The following is a 20915-nucleotide window of genomic DNA, read 5'->3' as shown; positions in this document are numbered from 1 at the left end:
GTATAGGTAAGTCTAAGTAAGATCTATATAATAAGCAGTACCCAGTTAATAAAAAGCAAATGTCTAGGGTTGATTAGGTAAAATTTATTTTAGATTCGTATAACGTACAAATAAAATACCTATTACGTTACTACTGGTTACAAGCTAACTTAAGCTATATGTCTCTACCCTCGGACCGAAAAGCGTCAACAGTCGGCGACGAAGTTGCCGCATTTCGGTTCCATCGACCGGAATAAATAACACCTGGGCCACTAAATAAGAAAGCTTCAGGTCAAATACTTTACACTGAAAAACCTAATAGGTAATACTATTAGGTATACATATAAAAATCATTCTAGAGGACATTAGTACAGTCTAAGACCTGTAACTCTTCTAACAAACTTATATCACGCAGTATAAATGGGTTGAATCAACTTTTTCTTGCTTGTTATTGCCATCGTTACGGTCCCCTGAGTCACGCTGCTTTTATGCAAAATTATGCTTCTTAAACTATTCAAACATGCATTTTTCTGGTGTTAACAAGCCCTTTCCTTAATTTGCACCTACAAACATAGACTACATGCATGCTTGCATAATTTCAGTAGCATAATTTTCCATAAAACCAGCGTGACTCAGGGGACCGTAACCATGGAATATGAGCGCCGTGTAGGTACATAGGAGCGGAGTACGTTAGAAGAGTTACTGCTGGTAATGTTTCATTATCTCTCCCTTAAAAACTGTAGATGTAGGTAACGGCGCAATCTGTGTTTGTTTACCCCGCGCGAATCGCAAAAAATGTCGGTTTAGTATTTTCACCAAAAAAGATTCTTCCTACTTGATCTTTTTCTTTTGCTTCTCCGTTAACTCAACAACTTCGAATGTGCAGCTCAACTTGTCATCCAGCAGCTTAGCTTCCTTCATTTTCTCGGCCTTCTTCGCCTTCCAGAGGCACAGCAACGAACAGCCTAGTATCACTACATAAATGGCAGCGGCGATGAAGCAGTTGGTCGATACCTAGAAAATGCAACATTAACAAGGACGTTTATAGGAGGTATTAGGAGCGATCAGGGGGGGGGGACGTTTACTGGTAGAGATGGGTAACTACCCAGGTAAATACCCGACGGTGGGTATTTACCGGGTAAATACCCGATATTTACCTTCCCGCGGCCCCCGCGGGTAAATACGCGGGTATTTTCATTTTTCTTCAAAAATTTGACGTTTTAAATGGTGTTTGGGCTAAAATAGATTAATTTAAGTGTAATCGTACTCGTACACATAATATTTATTCAAATTGAGAACGAACAGGTTGCTATGAGATAAAATGCGATTTTAGTGTATCACTCCAACTATAAAAATCGTGTTATATCATTCTCTGACATACGGAAATAATTTCAAATGCTTTTAATATAAGCGCTGGTGGCCTAGCGGTAAGAGCGTGCGACTTACGATCCGGAGGTCGCGGGTTCGAACCCCGGCTCGTACCAATGAGTTTTTCGAAACTTATGTGCGAAATGTCATTTGATATTTGCCAGTCGCTTTTCGGTGAAGGAAAACATCGTGAGGAAACCGGACTAATTCCAATAAGGGCTAGTTGTTTACCCGTCGGGTTGGAAGGTCAGATGGCAGTCGCTTTCGTAAAAACTAGTGCCTACGCCAAATCTTGGGATTAGTTGTCAAAGCGGACCCCAGGCTCCCATGAGCCGTGGCAAATGCCGGGATAACGCAAGGAGGATGATGATAAACTATAAGTCTGATAAATTAAAACTGTAAATAAAAATATGTGAATAAAAATATTTTAAAAATCTCTTTTGAAGCTCATAACTCAACTCATACACAGTATATTTTATGACAAACATGCATATAAACTTTTTTGTAGGAAATTGTGTCTACTTTAGTTCGTATATACAATACTTTTCGATATTAATGATAGTTTCCATGAAATATGAAAATAATACATTTTACCCCCCTATTCCCACCATAACCCCTCTCCAACCAGTACTAGGAAGTTTATCTTTATCATATAATACTATTTAATGCAATCTAAAAAGCACAAATAAAACATATTTCTTTTAATTTTTTTTTTAAATATACATTAAAACTTCTGTAAACTTTATTGTATATTTGACTGAACAGTTTCGTTTTAAATTGTGTAATTACAACCACTAACTTAGTATTTATCTCCATTTTAACACAAATCAGCATGTGCAACATGAAATGAATCTACCCGTCAATTTGGGTAGATACGGGTAAATACCGGGTCGATAGGTATTTACCGGGTAAATACCTGGGTGGGTAGATTGGGTATTTACCCACGACCCATCTCTATTACTGGGACAATACGCTCCCAAGTAGGGATTGCAGTACCGGTACTGTTTTAAAGAACCGGGATTTTCGGTACCGAAGCAATATGGAACCGGGATTTCCCGGGATTTTCGGTACTTTCGGGACTGGTCTAATTATTTCGCTTTTTCAAATAAAACAACAATGTTTTTAGGATTTTACGTCTTTTATTATTATATTATATTACTAGTATAACCGAGCCGCCCCGCCTTCGCTCGGCGTATCATTTTATCAGTCTTTTTTATTACTTATTATAAATCGGAATTCGGGAGAACAAGCAAAAATCGTGAGAAATCCGCCTAAACCAAACCATTTGGCAGCCATAGGCACCAATGGTTACTATTGCAATACATTGCTTCGATTAAGCGATCTGCCATTACTGGGAGATGTTTAATCGCTTAGTAAAAGAAATAAGACAAATACTACTAAAGAAATATAATAACTGATTATAGACCGGCAGTAAAACCTCACAAAATTCCCCAAACACTTCATTTGAAGTAAATGAAACAAAACATTTGAGATAGTGCACTATTTTTTTGCTAGTCAGAGGGAACGTTCTCGAGAAAGTTGGTAATTTACTGGAAATTTCTTTGGAATACCGCAATACCACATTATATATAAACATTTTTTTAAAGTTAACATGTTTATAGCAGTTATCCTTAAAAGTTAGACATAAGCCATCGCCGACTTTTTTATAGACCTACATATGTATATGTGTAAGAGGTACAATTCCACCATACATTATTTTTTTATATGTCGATCGGTATGGGCAGGGTTTTCGATTGAAGCTCTTAAGCAGCGTCATATAAGTAATTTTTACCGACTTGATAAGCACATATCGTCATGTTTTAATCAATTTATAATAACAAAACCTTAAACCTTCCTCAATCTGTTTAGTAGTTTTTGAGTCTATCGCAAAATTAGCGAATACACAGACATACACGTCGGGAGACTTTGTTTTATAACATGTAGAGAAATGAGTCAAATGAGAAATAAGATTGAGAGAGAAAAATAAATACACAAATTAACATGACAAGGTGAAGGTTTTCACCAAAAATACAAAACTCCACTACCGACTAGCGGGTCTAGCTAGGATATCACGGTGGCTACGGCAGCCAGTCTGCCACTGCCACCCGCTATTAAATAGTGATTAGGCGCGTGTTACTGTACCTACGCATATTTTTTAACTGTATAAATAATATAAACAGAAATAAATAAATTTTGTAGCAAAAAAGTCACTAAAAAGTATTTCCCGAAAGTACCGAAAGTACCGGGATTTTTGAAGTTGATTTCCCGGTTCTTTGCTTGGCCAAAAATCCCGGGAATTCCCGGTACTTTCGGTACCGGTATTTCCCGGGAGCAAACCCTACTCCCAAGGGAACACGGGACACCAAGCTTAAAACGATGATATGTCACGGTGTGCCAGGGAACGTACGGTACCGGTAGTTAAGTACAATTAGGGATGTTACGAATATTTGCATTCGCATATGCGAAAGATTCGCATTCTTTTAAACATTTGCATTGACATTCGCATTCGCTTCAAACGATGCGAATGTTTTGCGAATGCGAATGTGTGCAAGTCGCAGCTTGTTCCTCGCCCGCGCCGGCCGCTCTTTGCTACTTGTCGACTCGCGCAGGCGCAGATAGGTCAAATTCGTACGGCGTGAAGTTCGTACTCGGCATTTTGACCAATAGTAAGCATTTTAAATTTTTTACCTAGCGGGTTGTTAGTGATCGCTTGGTTTTTATTTTGGTTTTTTATGAAATTCAGCGATATTCGCATTCGCACATTCGCATTCTGAATATTCGCATTCGCGAATGTGACACATGCGACATTCGTGACATCCCTAAAGTACATAGTTGGTAAGCAAATAATATGCAACTATAAGTACCTAGTACAGTCAAGTGCAAAAATACGTATCGATTTTATCCGCTCAAAAATATGTACCGAGACCTTATTCCGCCGACATAAAGTGCTATGAGACATATTTTTGATAAGTTATACGCACCCATATTTTTACACTTGACTGTACATAGAGCGAAAGTTAAATATTGCTAACGAGAGTAAGTTTTTCATCACACTTGCAATATAAAAAATATGTAAAAAAAAAGAAAAATACGATACTAGAAATTTTATAACTCCCTAGGGAGATCGAATTTTCTATAACTCCCGCTCCGCCTGCGCACATTAGGTCAGCAGTTCTCAAAAAGTTCGTACAAAAATTAGGGAAAAAGTTAAATTTGTTTTTTTTTAACTCCTATTTTGTTACGAAGTTTTTTTGATGAATTGAGATTTTAGTAAGTTTTATTTCGTCATTAAGGTTCTCTAGTATCTATATTTTCTTAATTATTAACAGTTATCCTGGATATATCTTACGATCTCAATTTGGATTTCTTTTAACCCCTTTTTGCCAAGAGTGGCACTGAAACTTAGTTCATGTGCTCTGTCTACCCCTTTACGGGATACAGGCGTGATTATATGTATGTGTGTATGTATATCTTACGAAAGTCGACTTATATCACTAAAGGTTGGTAACAAAATAGGATCAATTAAAATTTGCTGACGTGGCTATGTACAAACTTTTTGAGAACTGCTGAGGTGCGAGTGTGATGAATAAAATAATATCAACTTAATTCCTTGTGATGTACGTACAGTCCTATAGTTTTCTTGGGTGCGCTTTATAAAGTCATCCAAATCAGAGAAATGATGCTCTTCAGTATCCTCGATTAAACCCAGGGATTCCATCCTGTATAATACACCCATTATTACCTGAAATATTATTTTCATTATAAGCTTTAGGTTTTTTAATATTATATCAGCGGCAAACCAGCATACGGCCCGCGGGATGGTAAGCATCTCAAGGCAATGTTACAACATGCGCGTTGTCGAACTTTAGCATTTCTGCGCAATGTTTTTGTCACTTCGCTCAGACTTCCCATTCAGAAACATATTTTCATATAGGTATAGTAGATATTCTTATGGCTTATACATAAAATTGAATTGAGTAGGTACGAAATAGTTATTTGTTATACAAGGGGCAAGGTTATATTTTAACGCCGAGTGTGGAATTGAAAAACGAGCAAGTGAAAGGATTCTATAGTTGAACCACGATCGAAGCGAGTGGTTCGAGAATAGAATCCTGAACTTGCGAGTTTTTTAACACACGAGAAGTAAAATACATTTGCACCCGAGTGTAACACAAAACTTTTCCCCTTACTATAGCGAGGAAACTGCAACGCAAAAAATGCGTTTATCCCTGCTTCCAGTAGTTCCACAGGTGGTAAATCATCTTTATTAATAGATTTACCTATTTTTATCAATTTTAAAGCAGTTAATTTCACTTTATTCAAGGTCAAATTACTTTACCCACTAGTGGATAAAATGCGTTTTTACCCGCTGGTATTGAAGGACAAAACACGTGTTTCCGAGCTAGTGAGGGGAATTTTTTTTAATGATTAGTGTGAATTGTGTATTAAAAACTTTAGACCTTTTTTCAGCTAGATGGGCACTTACCAGTTGGATTATACCCCAAATACTCAAACACATATAACATACCCCACAAAATTGAAGCATTTTGAAAAAACTTCTGTAGCAGTTTTCTTTTTGACAACTTCGTGACACGTAAGTAGCATAGAGAATCTACTATGGAGTAGATGTAATCTGGCAATAAAGAGTAGATGTTAAAAGTGTCAACATTGTATTGTTGTCTCTTTCAAATCCATAAGTGTACGAAAACGGGACGACACTACGATGATGAACAAAGGTTGTTTCTACACTCCATAGAATTTGATAGAATCTACATTTGATCTATAATTATACATAGTGGAGCTTGGTATGCATATATGTCTCTTAATAGTCGATAGTCCACTATCATATTTATGTTTATCATAGAAATATGATCATAGGCAACATGCTATCCTTTTTCTTCATGTTGGAGAAAAAGGGAGGCATATAGACCTATGGTCATATTTCTATGATAAACATATGATAGTGGACTATCGCTTAGTAGGTACCTATATGTTGTGATAGTGATAGTGCTGCTATTTAACTTCAGAATATTATTAAATCTTACAAACTTTTTGCTAAATAAAATGGTCTAGATTAAAATCCAGGTACAAAAAATTAGCTTCATATGGTATACATATAAAAACATTAAAAATACTTTCAAAGGAAAATAATTAAAAATACACAACAAATCTAACATTAATATGTTTATTCAAGAAAAACTAAGCCTTTCGTAATGTACAAGGGATAATCATTATGTACAATTTAACAGCAATAATACTTATTATAATTAAATTCCACAAGTATGCCATGTTGATTTCAATGATTCATAATATATATGGATATAAGTGGATATGTGGATTTTAAATAAATTACTTTTTCAATTATAAAGTTACATGTTGTTTGAGACTATACAATAGAACATTTTGATTAAAACAAAATAACATTTCCACTTAGAATAATTACCATTCATATTCATTAGAAATTGTTATTATAACTTGGTGGTAAGGATAATGCTAATCATGGATGTTTCTGAATTGTAAAACATTTCAAAACAAGTTTTTTTACACCTCTATGTTTACAAGATTCAAATGCTCATTCAATAAATTATTAATGGAATGGAGTTGCTAGGAGCAGTTTTGCAACACATAGCTGTGTTTCTACAGCTCACTATTGGACTTAATGTCTATTACCAATGTGAACTATAGAAACAGCGATAACACTTTCACACCAATATTGTATTTACATGCTAACTGAGGAACGGTTGTTCATCCAGAATTGGTGTCCAGAGATTACCAGCGTGATTACATAGAGCAGAGCCGCAATCCAGCAGTTGTAGGCATTCTGAAAATATATAGTTAGTTTTATTTATACCATATACAACCCTTTAAGATTTTAGTTATTCATACAAAATTTTGTTCATGAAATACTTGGGTGATCACATCAGTCTCATTCATTGAATCAATTGTAGCTTCTGTGAGAGAATAATATTCACATTCCATTTTAGTCACATGATTATAGTATAGTTACATTTCTTCAAGCATGTATAACTCAATATGTTCACAAAATGTGTCACCCTGCCCATAATAACAAATCCTAAATAGGAACTATAACAGACAAACGTATATTAAAGCAACTACAGACAAATGAATTAGGATTAGGGCTCACCTGATCATATCCAGTTTCCACTTCTGTGATGAAATGATCAATGCTACTATGAGCGCCCTCTTCAAGGGGAAGGTCCTCTAGCAAAGCTACTGCTCTGATATAGTAGAAAACGCCCATCAGAGTCTGAAACGTTCAAGATTTAGTTGAGATCACAGCCGACAAGTTCATAAGGAAAACACATTAAACTTGAGTCCTTTACTTACCAACTGGATGATCCCCCACACACTCAATACAAGCCCACATAGGGACAGTTTAGGGCCGCAGATTGTGAAAGCCATTTTGCTCGTTTATTTAGAATTTACGAACAAATATATGGGAATTATCGACCAATATCTGTCAGCTAGTGTCAAAAAATAGATGTTCCCTCACATGATCTGAAATTGTTTTTGGTACACGGCAAATAGCATAGCTGTGTCTATGATTTTTAAGCACGTTTTACACATACGGAATTCAAGCACAAGGCTTCAACCAGCCATTAAAAATTCTTTAACACTTGCGACCACAAACTACTAAGAAGATACTACGTATTGCTTACGACTTTGGCATTGAGCGTAAAAGAGATGTCATTACTATACTCTGTCAAACAAGTCTGTCAGTGAATAAGAACAAAGAAAACTATAGGTATCCTTTTCTCTATCAACCTAAAGAAAAGGATGCATATAGTATTCTTTGTTCTTATTTACAGACAGACTTGTTTGACAGAGTTTATGTCCGTTGTAGCTGGTTGTAGCCAAATATCCGAAGTAATCCGAAGATTACGATAATTTTGCCATGACGTATGGAGAGGCATAGTGTAGTCATGGGTTAATAATACCTGAAACCGCTCAAAACCGTAAAGCCGTAAAATATCAGCAATAAATTGTACAAAAGTTAATAATCTTGTTTTTTACCCACGTTTTACCAAAAAAGATAGTAGAAATAGTACTAACAAAACTAGTATGAATAAATTAACGCAAAACAACAATTATTTAAAAATACGCCTATACTTGTATTTTTTTGATATGGAAACACTGTAAACATTTTGCGTGAATGAATGACACATATTCTTGACGGAATCTGAAACTCAAAATAAAATTTAATAATGGTGGATCGTTTGGGTACGTAATTTAATTTTCAAATCAAAATAATCCCATCTTACTATCGATGTAAAAAAGTGTGCACCAGTAACTTTTGGTTGTTATATCAAGTTTATTACTGTCATTGTATGCCCCCTCAGTTTGACGTCAAACTTTGATTTTGTACCGCAAATTACTGTACTTAGATTGTACTTATTTTTTCAGTAAATAGTGAGGCAAATGCAAGAAGAATTGCTATGGTGGAGAACTGCTTCGGCAGTTCGGGACAGGTAAGGCAATTCGAAGCATTAGGATTGGCTTGAAAACTATGTAAAACTTTCGAAGTTTGCTAATGCTATCTACTCTACTCTTGTTATCAGACAACTAACTCAGATAAGTCTGTGGCACAAAAGGCAAATTTGGTTCCAGCTTTTTTCATAAGAGTGTTACATATGTGCCATTTTTACTGAACATAATTTTTCTTGTGGAAGACCTACATTATAACTATGGCTGAAACACTTTACTGCTAATTTTCCAGCCATTGGCAGAACAGGGCAGAGTGCTTGTGGGAGAGGGTGTCTTAACCAAAATGTGCAGGAAGAAACCGAAAGCTCGTCAGTTCTTCCTTTTCAATGACATTCTGGTCTATGGAAACATTGTTATAAACAAGAAGAAATGCAACAAGCAACATGTCATTCCACTAGAAGAAGTGAAACTGGAAGCTTTAAAGGATGATGGACGTAAGTATTTGCGAATTCAATATTTGCTTAACAGTTTAGATGCAAACATGGTTTTGTTTATATACCTAAGCTATATGATAACAAGCACTTACTTTTGTTAAAACTAAAGACATGTGCGACAGTTGTTACATTACTTCTCTTACCTAGTTAGATCTTGATTTTATATTCAGTTTTAGGGTTTACAAGCATCTACTGTCTGCCTTAATATGTATGCTAAACTAAAATTCACAATTCTGCGGACTAAATTGACAAATGACTGACATATGAAATGTTACCAGGAACAGTGAAATAAAAATAGTGAAGGGTATATGTCGATAACAATATATCGACAAGTTGTAAACTACAAATAACAGACTAGTTTAAATCAAAAAAATACGAATGTTACTTTTAAATACAAGGTAAACATTTTGGTTTGTTCGGTTTTCGAGGTAGTGGATGGATAAAATGCGTTTTTACCCACTAGTTTTATAGCATAAAAAGGTATCCAAACCAGTAAGTAAAAAAAATATGTTGTCCGACAATGAGTAGTCTTTATTATAAAATATTATTCATTTCCAAGCTCCGTTATTTCGTCATCTTCATCATCATCATCATCATCAGTTACATTTATAATAAAACGATCCGAGACATTGTAAACTAAATGGTCGAGTTGTAACATTTTGTCCTCGGTTTTTATTATGTGATTTACGCAATCTTTTCATCTTTCGGCTGTAACACAATAATTATTGTAATAATTCATTTGTAAAGATTCAATAAACTATCATAATAAATATATAAATTTCATTTACATTATTGCTGGTTTGAAATTAACATTTTATATCTAATTAGGGATCTACAGACCTTACGATCTGTCGAAATCACAAAAAAAGTTGGTATATTGATTAAAATATCAAATTGCCAATTTGATTGTATCGTCTGGGTGCACCTTAAATCTACGGTGTAATAATAATTTTAATATTGATAAGAACGACACTGGCCAAACTGTGGCAACATTTGTTCACACTTACTTGTCAATTTGGTCCGTAGGATTATGGATTTTAGTTTAGCTGTTTGTATTTCATTATATTTTCTGACCTTTAGTACTTTTTTATTTTTTTGTTTGTAGAAAAATGCATTCCCAAAACTATGGTCTGTGAGTAAATATTGAGTGGGCCATGAAACTACCATGAAATCTAAGCACCAACAGTTTTTTTTGGCCTTTTTAAGATGGCCAAGAATAAAGTCCTAAAGTTTACAGTTGGTGGGGCCTAGCTCAATTTGGGGATAACTTGAGTAAACTTAAATACTATAGTAACACCTACAAACTAACACTCATCAAAATAAAAAGGGGAGATTAACTAATAAATTTATAATAACCTAACCACAAAATTAAAATTATAAAAAAACCCCCGATCGCAACGTAGTAGACCGATTTTCATGAAACATGGCTAAGAACACTCCCGACTAACTCAGCTTACAGACAAAAAAACTAAATCTAAATCGGTTCATCCGCTCGGGAGCTCGATGCCACAGACAGACAGACAGAAAAACACACAGACAGACACGTCAAACTTATAACACCCCGTCGTTTGTGTGGGACGTTAAAAACTGTTCAAGTTTAATATGAACTCAAAGAGTTATTTATTTATATATCTTTTATCTATCTAATAATTTTCATGGTGGTACTGAATCCTCATTATTAGTATAGCTCAGCAACTGTCCCAAGCATACAAATACAAATATTTAATACAAGTTAGGAAGTATGAATCAGTGTGATGAATCATAGGTAATATAATTTTATTCTTATCAATGTAAATGTATGTAGGTATCATGTTGGTGCTACACTGATGCAATTGTATTATATGATTTTTTCACTAAATGTGGGGTTTCATGCCTGAAGAAACCTTATTCTCCTTGTGAACCCTTCTTTAAGGAAAGTCCCAAAAAAATGTTATTGTAATTAGATAGATTTGGTTCTATATTTTTTATTTATATTCATGTAACAATCTGTAATCTGTAAACATAATCTGTAAACAACTTATGAATGGAACTAGTGTAAATTGTGATAAATATACCTAGATATTTTTCTGGCATGAACATCAAATTGTAAGTGCTTGACAAAATAAAAATATCCACAATCCTTTTATCGATAAAATAGCCTAACACCTCTAAAATCTTGAAAAGTAAAGTAAGAACTTATGTAAACTATTAAAATATGGTTCGTTTTATTATTATTGTCCATTTCTTTTTAAACATGTGACATTTGTATAAAACATTAATGTTATATACACGTAAATTCAAACCTATATTCCCTTAGCGGGGTAGGCAGAGCACATGAAACTACTCAAGATCCAGTGCCACGGCAATAATTAATGACATAATAAAATTATAATAATTAATGACATATTATAATGTAAATTATTGATGAACTAAATATCAGAAGGAAGTCACTAGTGTCACTTTGTTCGTGCTAGAAAAATATCTAGGTATAGTGATCAATGGCATATTTATAAATACCACTAACACATAAATAATATCAATTGTGTTTGATAATGATTTTGACATGTAATTACTTCCAAATCAAAATTATGTGCATGAATCACCTTCAGACTTAACTTAATTTGGCACTTAAATTATCCACAACAGTTCTATGGCTTCTATCAAGTAACCAGCTGATGCTTATTTATATCACCTAACTATGTAATCATAAGAACCAAAATACATTGGTTTTTGCTCTAAAAGTACATGTTTTTAAATTAAAGGAAAAAAGTGGGAAATGGGGTTCTAAAAGTGTGCTCCTCAGACCTTTGGGGTCAGTGAGATCTTTGATAAAGCCTAAGAACCCAACAATTCACTTACTTCACTCGGGAATATAACATCATGATAGCATGCTTGTCCATATCCATACTAATATTATAAATGGGAAAGTGTGTGTGTCTGTTTGTTTGTCCGTCTTTCACGGCAAAACGGAGCGACGAATTGACGTGATTTTTTAAGTGGAGATAGTTGAAGGGGTGGAGAGTGACGGGATACCCGCATTTGTCAGAATTTCATTTGCCATAATTTTATTTGCCACCCTATTCAACAATCATAATATTGTTTCTCATAACATCTTATGCCATAATCATTGTTTACTATATTAATCAAGTGTCAGAAACTTTGTTTCCCATGAAGTCAGTTTCCATAATGTCATTTGTCAGAATGATCGAAATCAGTAATTACCACATTCCATACCATCATTTGTCATCCAATTTAGCGACCAGAAAAGTCAATTTCCATAATGTGATTTGGCAGAATCATCGAAATGCGTAATTATCACAGAGACGACACTACTAGAAGTACTAGAGAATGAATCTGCTATCAGAAAGTAGGTTAGGTTAGGTTAGAACTGTGACCCCCTGGAAAATAAAACTGCTATTAGAAAGTAGGTTAGGTTAGAACTGTGACCCCCTGGAAAATGAAACTGCTATCAGAAAGTAGGTTAGGTTAGGTTAGAACTGTGACCCCCTGGAAAATGAAACTGCTTGAAAAGTAGGTTAGGTTAGGTTAGAACTGTAACCCCCTGGAAAATGAAAATGCTATCAGAAAGTAGGTTAGGTTAGAACTGCGACCCCCTAGAAAATGAAACTGCTATCAGAAAGTAGATTAGGTAAGTTAGATCTGTGACCCCCTGGAAAATGAAACTGCTTGAAAAGTAGGTTAGGTTAGAACTGTGACCCCCTGGAAAATGAAACTGCTATCAGAAAGTAGGTTAGGTAATAATATGGGCAACAATTAATATGGCAATAATTGCTTATGGCGTTGGAATATTATATTAAACCATATTATTGCACTTAATAATATGGCTAACAAATAGTATGGCATTGTATGATTATGGAAGGTAATGTTCGGATAAACAACCAGTATGTCATACAATTTTTATGGTAAACAAATCATTCGGGCAAATGAAATTTAGGCAAGTTAGATTCGGGCATATGATTATTATGTTAAATGACTGTCGGGCAAACAATAGACAACCGGAGAGTGACATAGGCTATTACTTTTTGTCTCTTTCTAACGCGAGCGAAGCCGTGGGCAAAAGCTAGTATGGATAATAGTTTGATTGTAGGTACACATATATTTGATAAATAACAGATATATATTATTAACTGCTACAAGCTGTGCTTAGTTTTTTGGCTAGGTTAATTCATGTAACATTGTCCCAGATATTTTTTTTTCTAAATTGTCAGTTAACTTGATATCAAAATGGTACAAATTTACGGATGTGTACTTATTTCGGATAGGTATTAGTAGGAACGTGACCAAATAAACAAATAAACATATCAAGATCAATACTTACACTATCTTGTTGACCTTACACTTGACACCATCCAAAAGTGCAGCTTAATTTGGCCGTAACAAGGTGTTATTTACATTGGCACATTCTTGTTGTGTTAAGTCAACATCGTTAAAAAAAGGGGAGTGAAGTGATAATGTATTTGGACTTGATATGATAAAATAACGTAGCTTAGTATTTTTATAATTCTATGGAAAGCCAAAATATGTCTTTATATGATTAAATTATTATGTGTACGCTTTAAACGATTTGTAATTTGTAACACATTCACTGCTGAGCTACGGCGGTATCGGTAGCGCTCCGTCGTATCTGATAACATGGATTTCCGGATTTCCCCGTATGTAGCAAAAATGGGTCGTAGAAGCAAACGACAACGTGTCGTGATTAGCTAATCATAATTAACCTTTCAAAATGAAAAGGATCACAATGTAATATGGTGATATCATTGAGCTGATCTGTTGATGGAAACAGGTGAAGGCCATGTATTAGAATAATTTGCATACAGAAAAAACGTAGATACTAGAAAATTACATATCAGCAAAACCTTAAAACAAAACTGTAATTTCTGACAGAAAATTATTTTCGGTAGTCTTATTCCCACTATTTATTGTAATCTTTATAAATAACCATCACACAAATCGATAGTTTAACCACTCTTCTTATTTTCAGAATACCGCAACGGCTGGCTTATCCGCACGGCGTCCAAGTCGTTCGCGGTGTACGCTGCCACGGCTACCGAGAAGGAAGAATGGATGGCGCATATAGAGAAATGCATAGAGGACTTGCTCAGGAAAAGTAAGTCTAGTGTCCATTATATGTGACTTGATCCCTAACTCATCACCATGCTCTGGGATGGTCAAACAGCAATGTAACTATCAGACCCCTATCTCCACTCTGTCCACTTCTGAGTTATAAGAGAAAACCTAGACCTAAGGAACAACTGTTTAATCTAAAGCTTGTATTTGTAATTTTGTATCTGCACGGCAACATCCTATGGCCCATTTGTAATGGCCATGTGTTGTTGTGAGCAAATGTACATGCTTGTAATTTACTTATGTTAAGCTTACAGTGTGCTGGTATTCCCAGTAACTAGCGCTAAATGCGCCTAGATAGTAATTATTGGGGAAAAACCCCAGAAGTTAACCAGTGGTGATTTAGGAATAACCCGTACCCAACGGAGCAACTCACGTAATTATCTACCGAGATTAATCGTTAATTTGCCGAACATTGATAAAGATAACGTCACTCAGTATTCCCCAGTGAACTATCCCATTAATGAAACCATATCCCATTTTTGACGACCGGTCTGGCTCAGTTGGTAGTGACCCTGCCTGCTAAGCCGCGGACCTGGGTTCGAATCCCGGTAAGGGCATTTATTTGTGTGATGAGCTCAGATATTCGTTCCTGAGTCATGGTTGTTTTCTGTGTATATAAGTATGCATTTATCTATTTAAGTATGTATATCGTCGCTTAGCACCCATAGTACAAGCTTTGCTTAATTTGGGGCTAAATTGATCTGTGTAAGATGTCCCCAATATTTATTTATTATATTATTATTATTATTTAAACCCGAAAAAATACGTTATGTTTTAACGGTGACAGACATTTTGATAGGCAGTAAACAGTACCATAGAATTTTCCCAAAAGAGAGACCGCATTCCTAATGTATAATTATGTTCACAGGCGGAAAGCAGCCACCATCTGAGCACGCCGCAGTGTGGGTGCCCGACAATGAGGCCTCCATCTGCATGCACTGCAAGAAGACACAGTTCACTGTCCTCAACAGGAGAGTAAGTACACATATATTAGCTATGTATGAACTTAATATTCATACAAGAACAACACTATTGTGTGCACTCGTGTGGGAATCCTACGCAAATGTGCAATTATTTTTAGCATATTTTGATTAATTTATATTCGACTTCTTACCTTATCATGTGCACGGGTAACAAACCTACTAAGGATGGAAAGGCTCAATGTATGTACGTCGAACTGTCTCGCTTTGATACTGTCATGGCATCCAATTCCTACACCAGTATGATAACCGCGCTATTTAAACAAAACTATAACCGCTTGATGGCACGCTGCTGTAATCGTGCGTGTCTTGGACTGTCGAAGAACTGAAATATGTTCGAGTCTGAAGACGAAATTAATGAGGAATCGAGGGAACTCACAAATGTATTGTTAAAACTGTAGGCCTAGCACATGATGGCCGCGAGAGTATGTCGCCGCGAGATAGATGACACGTCTTCTTCTAACTGTATTAATGACATAAGGACGGGTAGTCTATCTCTCGGTGACATACTCTCTATTGTTAGGTATCGTAAAGTCAAGGACTTACATTGAAATCGACATTTGATTGCGATCAACTAGCATTCATGTTTTTGTGTTACAGCATCATTGTCGCAAATGCGGCTCTGTGGTGTGCGGGCCGTGCTCGTCCAAGCGGTTCGTACTTCGCGGTCAGAGCGAGAAGCCGCTCCGCGTGTGCCTGCAGTGCTACGACGAGCTGACTAGGGAACGGGCCCGTCCCAACCAGCCTAACCAGCCTGCTAACACGCCCGGTAAGTTCTGTTTTATTAACAAAACAAAAGAATGACATAATCAAGAGCAGAGCCCGTTTGAACTGGCCCAAATTGTGACCGTGTAGCCAAAGCTACGTACGTCAGCAGAGAGCATGAATCTCTCCTACTCCGCCAGTACGCTTGTTATACTGTGCTAAGAGTCTGAGGTCTGCGGGCCGTGCTCGTCCAAGCTCGTACTTCGCGGGCAAATTGAGAAACCTCTGCGCGTGTAGGCTACGACTGGAATGGGTCAGTCCTAACCTGAAAAACGAATGTACCTAATCAAGTAATCATAGATTAAATATAAGAAGATCATACCATTCCATACATTAAAATGCAACCGCCTAAAAACCGCGCATACACTACACCACACATAGATGGCGCCACAAAAAAAATGTCTTGTAGCTTTCAATTATACTTGTAGAGGGCGTTAAGTGTCACTTTTTACATAGATTTATGGCTCGAAAGTGACACTTAACACCAATCTACAAATAATCTATGGCAACAAGGCATTTTTTGTGGCGCCATCTATGTGTGGTGTTGTGTATGCGCGTTCTTAGGCGGTCGCATTTTAATGTATGGGATGGTATGATCTTCTTATATTTTTAATCTATGATCTAACTAAATTACTAGAGTTGCGAACTAACACAATTTCGTAAAACCGTCTGAGAGTTTACAGAGAACCTCGTTCCACATGTTGCCTGCCTCTCTTCTGACCTCTTATTTTTATTTGGTTGTATTAGCCTGCCTATATCTTCTAAATTCGTACGTGACTGACAGGATGGCAACACATGGTTCGAAGTACCCTCTGATCCATTCCGCATCTGAATTGTTTATCAACTGACCGTAACATTCCAGTGAAGCCGTCGTCGGACAACGCCGGATCGGGCGGCGACTCGTCGGCCGACGACGACAGCGACGACGACGACGACCGCACCGAGGAGAAGCACGACGAGGTAAGCACGTACTCACATCGTTTATCAAGCTATGTCCGTCAGTTGCACAGAACTAAGGGTCGGTTGCATCAAACCGTCTCAGTGTCACTTTCGGGCCATAAATCTATGTCAAAAGTGACACTTAACGCCATCTACAAAGTATAATCGAAAGCTACAAGACATTTTTTGTAGCGCCATCTATGTGTGGTGTAGTGTATGCGCGTACTTAGGCGGTCGCATTTTAATGCATGGGATGGTATGATCTTCTTATATTTAATCTATGATATTGTCTATACGGCTTAACCGTGTGCCCGAGACATTGCTTTCCGCAGTATCAGCTTCAGCACGGGAAGCATGGTCGCGCGATAGACGATAAAATAGCAGGCCGTCCCTATCGCACTATTTGTAAGTGCGATAGAGACGGCCTGATATTTTATCGTCTATCGCGCGACCATGCTTCCCGTGCTGAACCCTAACTGAATCAATGCTATGATATAAACCCCCTTATTCATAAACGTACTCTAAAGTTATTAATCCGATAAAGTCCGTTTGTCCTTTTCTATCACACCAATACGTCGGAAAGGGACAAACGAACTTTATCGGCTTGATAACTTTAGAGTACGTTTATGAATAAGGGTGTAAAACTATAAAGAGTTATTATTTTTAATCAGTCCACGCTTAGGTACTCTTCAAAGAATACTTAATAGTACTTGAATATTGAATGCTGACTGCCATATAATATAAGTAGTAAAAGGTGAAAAACTTAAGAAAGTCACCTGTTGTATGTGTGAGTGACGTGTTCGAATAGAGAACACATATTTAAAATTAGTAACACAAACAAAACAAACGCCTATTCGAACACGTCACTCACACATACAACAGGTGACTTTCTTAAGTTTTTCACCTATATTTGTATATGTGTGTATATGTATGTGTGTGATATTTTCAGCTTTATATGTAAAATTAACCCTTCTTTATTTTATTTATAAAGACTTTGAATACCAATGATTGTTTATTTCTAGGGTTTTACAAGTTATAACGGTGTCAAAAATGGATTTGGCAGTAAAGTCACAACAGTATAGTACAAATTCAGATTGAGTAAGTGAAGCTCATTCATGCTTCGGCACTTTGGTGATTTGAGTTTATTTGTGTTTTGTTTTCGTTGGGTTTTTAAAAAGCTCTTTTTTAGAAAACTAGACATTTCAACAATTCTGGAGCTATTTATTTCGATTTTTTAAGGTTTTATTTGTAAATAATTTCGTTTGTATTGTGTTACTACTCATCAGTTGTTGCAGTTTTGCTTTGAGTCTTGATTGAATCGTGTTGAGTAAGGACGATAAGCACAAAAAACGTTGTTTCTATCTCTGTCGCACATGCAGTTTAAATTCGATATATATGCGAGTGTGATAGTGATAGAAAAGGTCAATGTACTGAATTATTTGTGCTTAGCACTCTTACTTTAGATTGTTTAACGTCCTGCAAGTCTTATCATACGTCACATGTTTACTTACTTCCATCTTTTAGCTATCCTCTTTTCCATATTTTGCTCTCACTTTTTTTTACATTATTCATTACATACTTTCATGGCAACTTCTATATGAAATTCGCTTCGTTTTGCGCAAAAACTACTCTGCATCTCCTTTCTTTCTATTCCGAAGAGAGAGCTGCAGAGTGATTGGGCAATTTTGGCGAAGTCTCCACCATTATTTCATTTTATTATGTAATCGTGCATAGCATTAGATACATCATTTTACATACCTACTATAAGACTCCTTTATCTTTCTGAGGCCGTCGATATGTCATAGTAAAATCTCACTACAATTACAAAAGAAAACGTTGTTCTTTGCCAAATTAAAATTAATATGCCTATATTGACCGCCCCCATTATATACCCGATGTCTGTATTTTACTAACCTCTGCGCCCTCTGTGGCTATTTTTAATAGATATATTAGATACAGAATCTTTTGTATCAGGATCATTCATTATCAGGTTAATTTCATTTTGCTCGACTTGGCGGGGGCACTGCCGTGCTCCCGGATACCGTAACCTTTGTTGGCTATGACCGACTGGTGTACTCAAAGACACAAATGTACCCATGGCAAGTTAGAATACACCATATATATTATATACTACTCTTTGGAATACACCCACTTTACATTGATTGTCATGTTTCAGCCAAAATTCTATGGTGATGGTGATAAGACTGAAGAGACCAACAACCATTCGTCCAAGGATTCCGCCAAGTGAGCAGATGTTAGAAATAGCTCCGAACTTGTCTTACCAGAACTTTTAACCCTTTTACCAACAAAGACGTCAACAGATGCGCGTGGCTACGGTCCAATCGTCACTTCAAATGATCGCCGTTCTTTATAAAAACCATCTTGATTTTATTATAAAAGTTTTGGTAAGATAAATAGTAAATAATCTATTTAGTAGCGTCCGAAGTCCCTATTATTTAAGAATGCTGGTTTCTTTATAGGGCGCCTAAAATAGGATTATTTAACCTTCAGGAGCAAAAGTAAAATATTTACATGTCTTATGAATAGGATTCAGCGAAAGCTGTTTTCTTTTATTTATTTATTTTAACTGGTGGAATTAATTGATGGAATTAATCCATATCATTTTTGTAACCACATTTGTTAATTTTATTATTTTCTTATACTGTTAGATGTGTACAAAATTTGATAAAGACTGCACGTTATGTGTGCGCTCAGAATTCCTTAGATAAATTGAATTAACACGTTCACTGTCCCACATTGAATTGTTAACCCGTTTGTAATACTAGCCGTTACCGTTACGTGGTGACATTGGGCAGTGAACATGTTAAATGATGTCACAGCATTGAGTAGTAATAACATTGTTATAGTACTAAAAACAATAAATTCATACCTAATGAATATTTGGAAGTTTAGTTCATGTATTTTTTCTATTTTCTAAATACATGTTTTGATCTTATTTATATTCATTAGTACAACTTCTAATTACACCTATAAATTCCAGTATTTTTTTTTTATTACTATCTGTTTTATAATATTTGCGAGTAATTGTTCGGCCGACGCAAACGGCCGACGGCCGTAGGACAAAGTTCACGTCAATTAATTGTGTATAAAACATCTCTTATATGTATAACAATTCTTAGCCTTTAAGAACAATCACTGTACAATTATGTTTTTATTAATAAATTATTTGTATTTGTATTTGTAATTAATAAAATCACTCCTGTCTGTAGGTCGGTCGTTGAAAGTTTGCATTATAAAAAGGTACTACTTATCTAAGTGTTTTTGACTATTTCGACTTTAAACTCAGACTAGGTTTACATCGTTTTAACGATGAAACATTTTAAATTTAAAGCAATGTACAGTCAACCAATTGGAACCCTAGGCCACTGTAGAACTATGCCATAGTGACGTTATAAATCAGATTGTAGGAAATCTCTTACCGCTTGTCATTTTGACATGGTTGTAGTGGCGTAGGGTTCCAATTGGTTGACTATTATGTAGTTAGACAATTTGAACTTACCTTACTTCTTTCTGACTGAAAACTTTTCCATAAGACAAGGTCCAAATAAATTTCTTAAATACTTCAAATATTTTGTACTTTAATAAACTTATAGTAACTTTTTTATTTAATGAGAATGTAAATATTTGGAATTACTTGTATCGGTTTTGCTTCCAGCTTTAAATCGCTCAAACGAACCGAGACGGCAGGTTTTATTTAATTCTAATTTATTTAACAAATGAAGAATAATGAAGTTAACAATATCCTTAGGTTAAGTCATAATGATATGTCGATCATATTTAATATTCTACATGA

The 20915-nt window shown here is 35.8% G+C and overlaps 3 protein-coding genes across 4 annotated transcripts; 1 reads left to right on the top strand and 2 right to left on the bottom strand.

Moving 5' to 3' along the window:
- Window positions 1-204: 204 nt before the first annotated feature.
- LOC125234816 (ribonuclease kappa-like) lies at window positions 205-6011 on the bottom strand. The gene is made up of 3 exons (XM_048141223.1): window positions 5834-6011; window positions 4973-5089; window positions 205-993 (listed from the first exon to the last, which is right to left on the bottom strand). Exons 1-3 carry the CDS (start codon window positions 5891-5893, stop codon window positions 811-813), a joined length of 360 nt encoding a protein of 119 aa, XP_047997180.1. The 5' UTR covers window positions 5894-6011; the 3' UTR covers window positions 205-810.
- A 505-nt stretch (window positions 6012-6516) lies between these two features.
- LOC125234691 (ribonuclease kappa-B-like) lies at window positions 6517-7856 on the bottom strand. The gene is made up of 3 exons (XM_048141037.1): window positions 7696-7856; window positions 7493-7615; window positions 6517-7168 (listed from the first exon to the last, which is right to left on the bottom strand). Exons 1-3 carry the CDS (start codon window positions 7768-7770, stop codon window positions 7067-7069), a joined length of 300 nt encoding a protein of 99 aa, XP_047996994.1. The 5' UTR covers window positions 7771-7856; the 3' UTR covers window positions 6517-7066.
- A 641-nt stretch (window positions 7857-8497) lies between these two features.
- On the top strand, window positions 8498-20196 carry LOC125234503 (pleckstrin homology domain-containing family F member 2-like). Of its 2 annotated transcripts, XM_048140768.1 has the most exons (9): window positions 8498-8589; window positions 8773-8837; window positions 9086-9287; window positions 14272-14397; window positions 15286-15392; window positions 15998-16166; window positions 17025-17122; window positions 18124-18199; window positions 19278-20196. In XM_048140768.1, the coding sequence occupies exons 1-8, from the start codon at window positions 8574-8576 to the stop codon at window positions 18181-18183; spliced, it is 843 nt and encodes a 280-aa protein (XP_047996725.1). In that variant the 5' UTR covers window positions 8498-8573; the 3' UTR covers window positions 18184-18199; window positions 19278-20196. The 2 variants fall into 2 exon arrangements, with proteins under 2 accessions (XP_047996725.1, XP_047996723.1); XM_048140766.1 differs by lacking the exon at window positions 18124-18199.
- Window positions 20197-20915: the final 719 nt, after the last annotated feature.

Source organism: Leguminivora glycinivorella, chromosome 16 (assembly GCF_023078275.1).
Source record: "Leguminivora glycinivorella isolate SPB_JAAS2020 chromosome 16, LegGlyc_1.1, whole genome shotgun sequence".
Taxonomy (NCBI): Eukaryota; Metazoa; Arthropoda; class Insecta; order Lepidoptera; family Tortricidae; genus Leguminivora; species Leguminivora glycinivorella.
Note: the sequence above shows the minus strand (reverse complement) of the source record. Positions and strands in the feature narration are given on the sequence as shown.

What these genes read in the sequence shown, in the direction of transcription:
- LOC125234691 (XM_048141037.1), bottom strand. Translation starts at nt 7,770, where the DNA reads ATGGCTTTCACAATCTGCGGCCCTAAACTGTCCCTATGTGGGCTTGTA. An exon ending in TGTGGGGGATCATCCAGTTG is followed by an intron (nt 7,616 to 7,695) that starts GTAAGTAAAGGA and finishes TGAACGTTTCAG; the next exon opens with ACTCTGATGGGCGTTTTCTA. An exon ending in TGGAAACTGGATATGATCAG is followed by an intron (nt 7,169 to 7,492) that starts GTGAGCCCTAAT and finishes ATATATTTTCAG; the next exon opens with AATGCCTACAACTGCTGGAT.
- LOC125234503 (XM_048140766.1), top strand. An exon ending in AGCTTTAAAGGATGATGGAC is followed by an intron (nt 9,288 to 14,271) that starts GTAAGTATTTGC and finishes TCTTATTTTCAG; the next exon opens with AATACCGCAACGGCTGGCTT. An exon ending in CCAGCCTGCTAACACGCCCG is followed by an intron (nt 16,167 to 17,024) that starts GTAAGTTCTGTT and finishes GTAACATTCCAG; the next exon opens with TGAAGCCGTCGTCGGACAAC.
- LOC125234816 (XM_048141223.1), bottom strand. Translation starts at nt 5,893, where the DNA reads ATGCTTCAATTTTGTGGGGTATGTTATATGTGTTTGAGTATTTGGGGT. An exon ending in TTTGGGGTATAATCCAACTG is followed by an intron (nt 5,090 to 5,833) that starts GTAAGTGCCCAT and finishes ATAATATTTCAG; the next exon opens with GTAATAATGGGTGTATTATA. An exon ending in CCCAAGAAAACTATAGGACT is followed by an intron (nt 994 to 4,972) that starts GTACGTACATCA and finishes TGCATTTTCTAG; the next exon opens with GTATCGACCAACTGCTTCAT.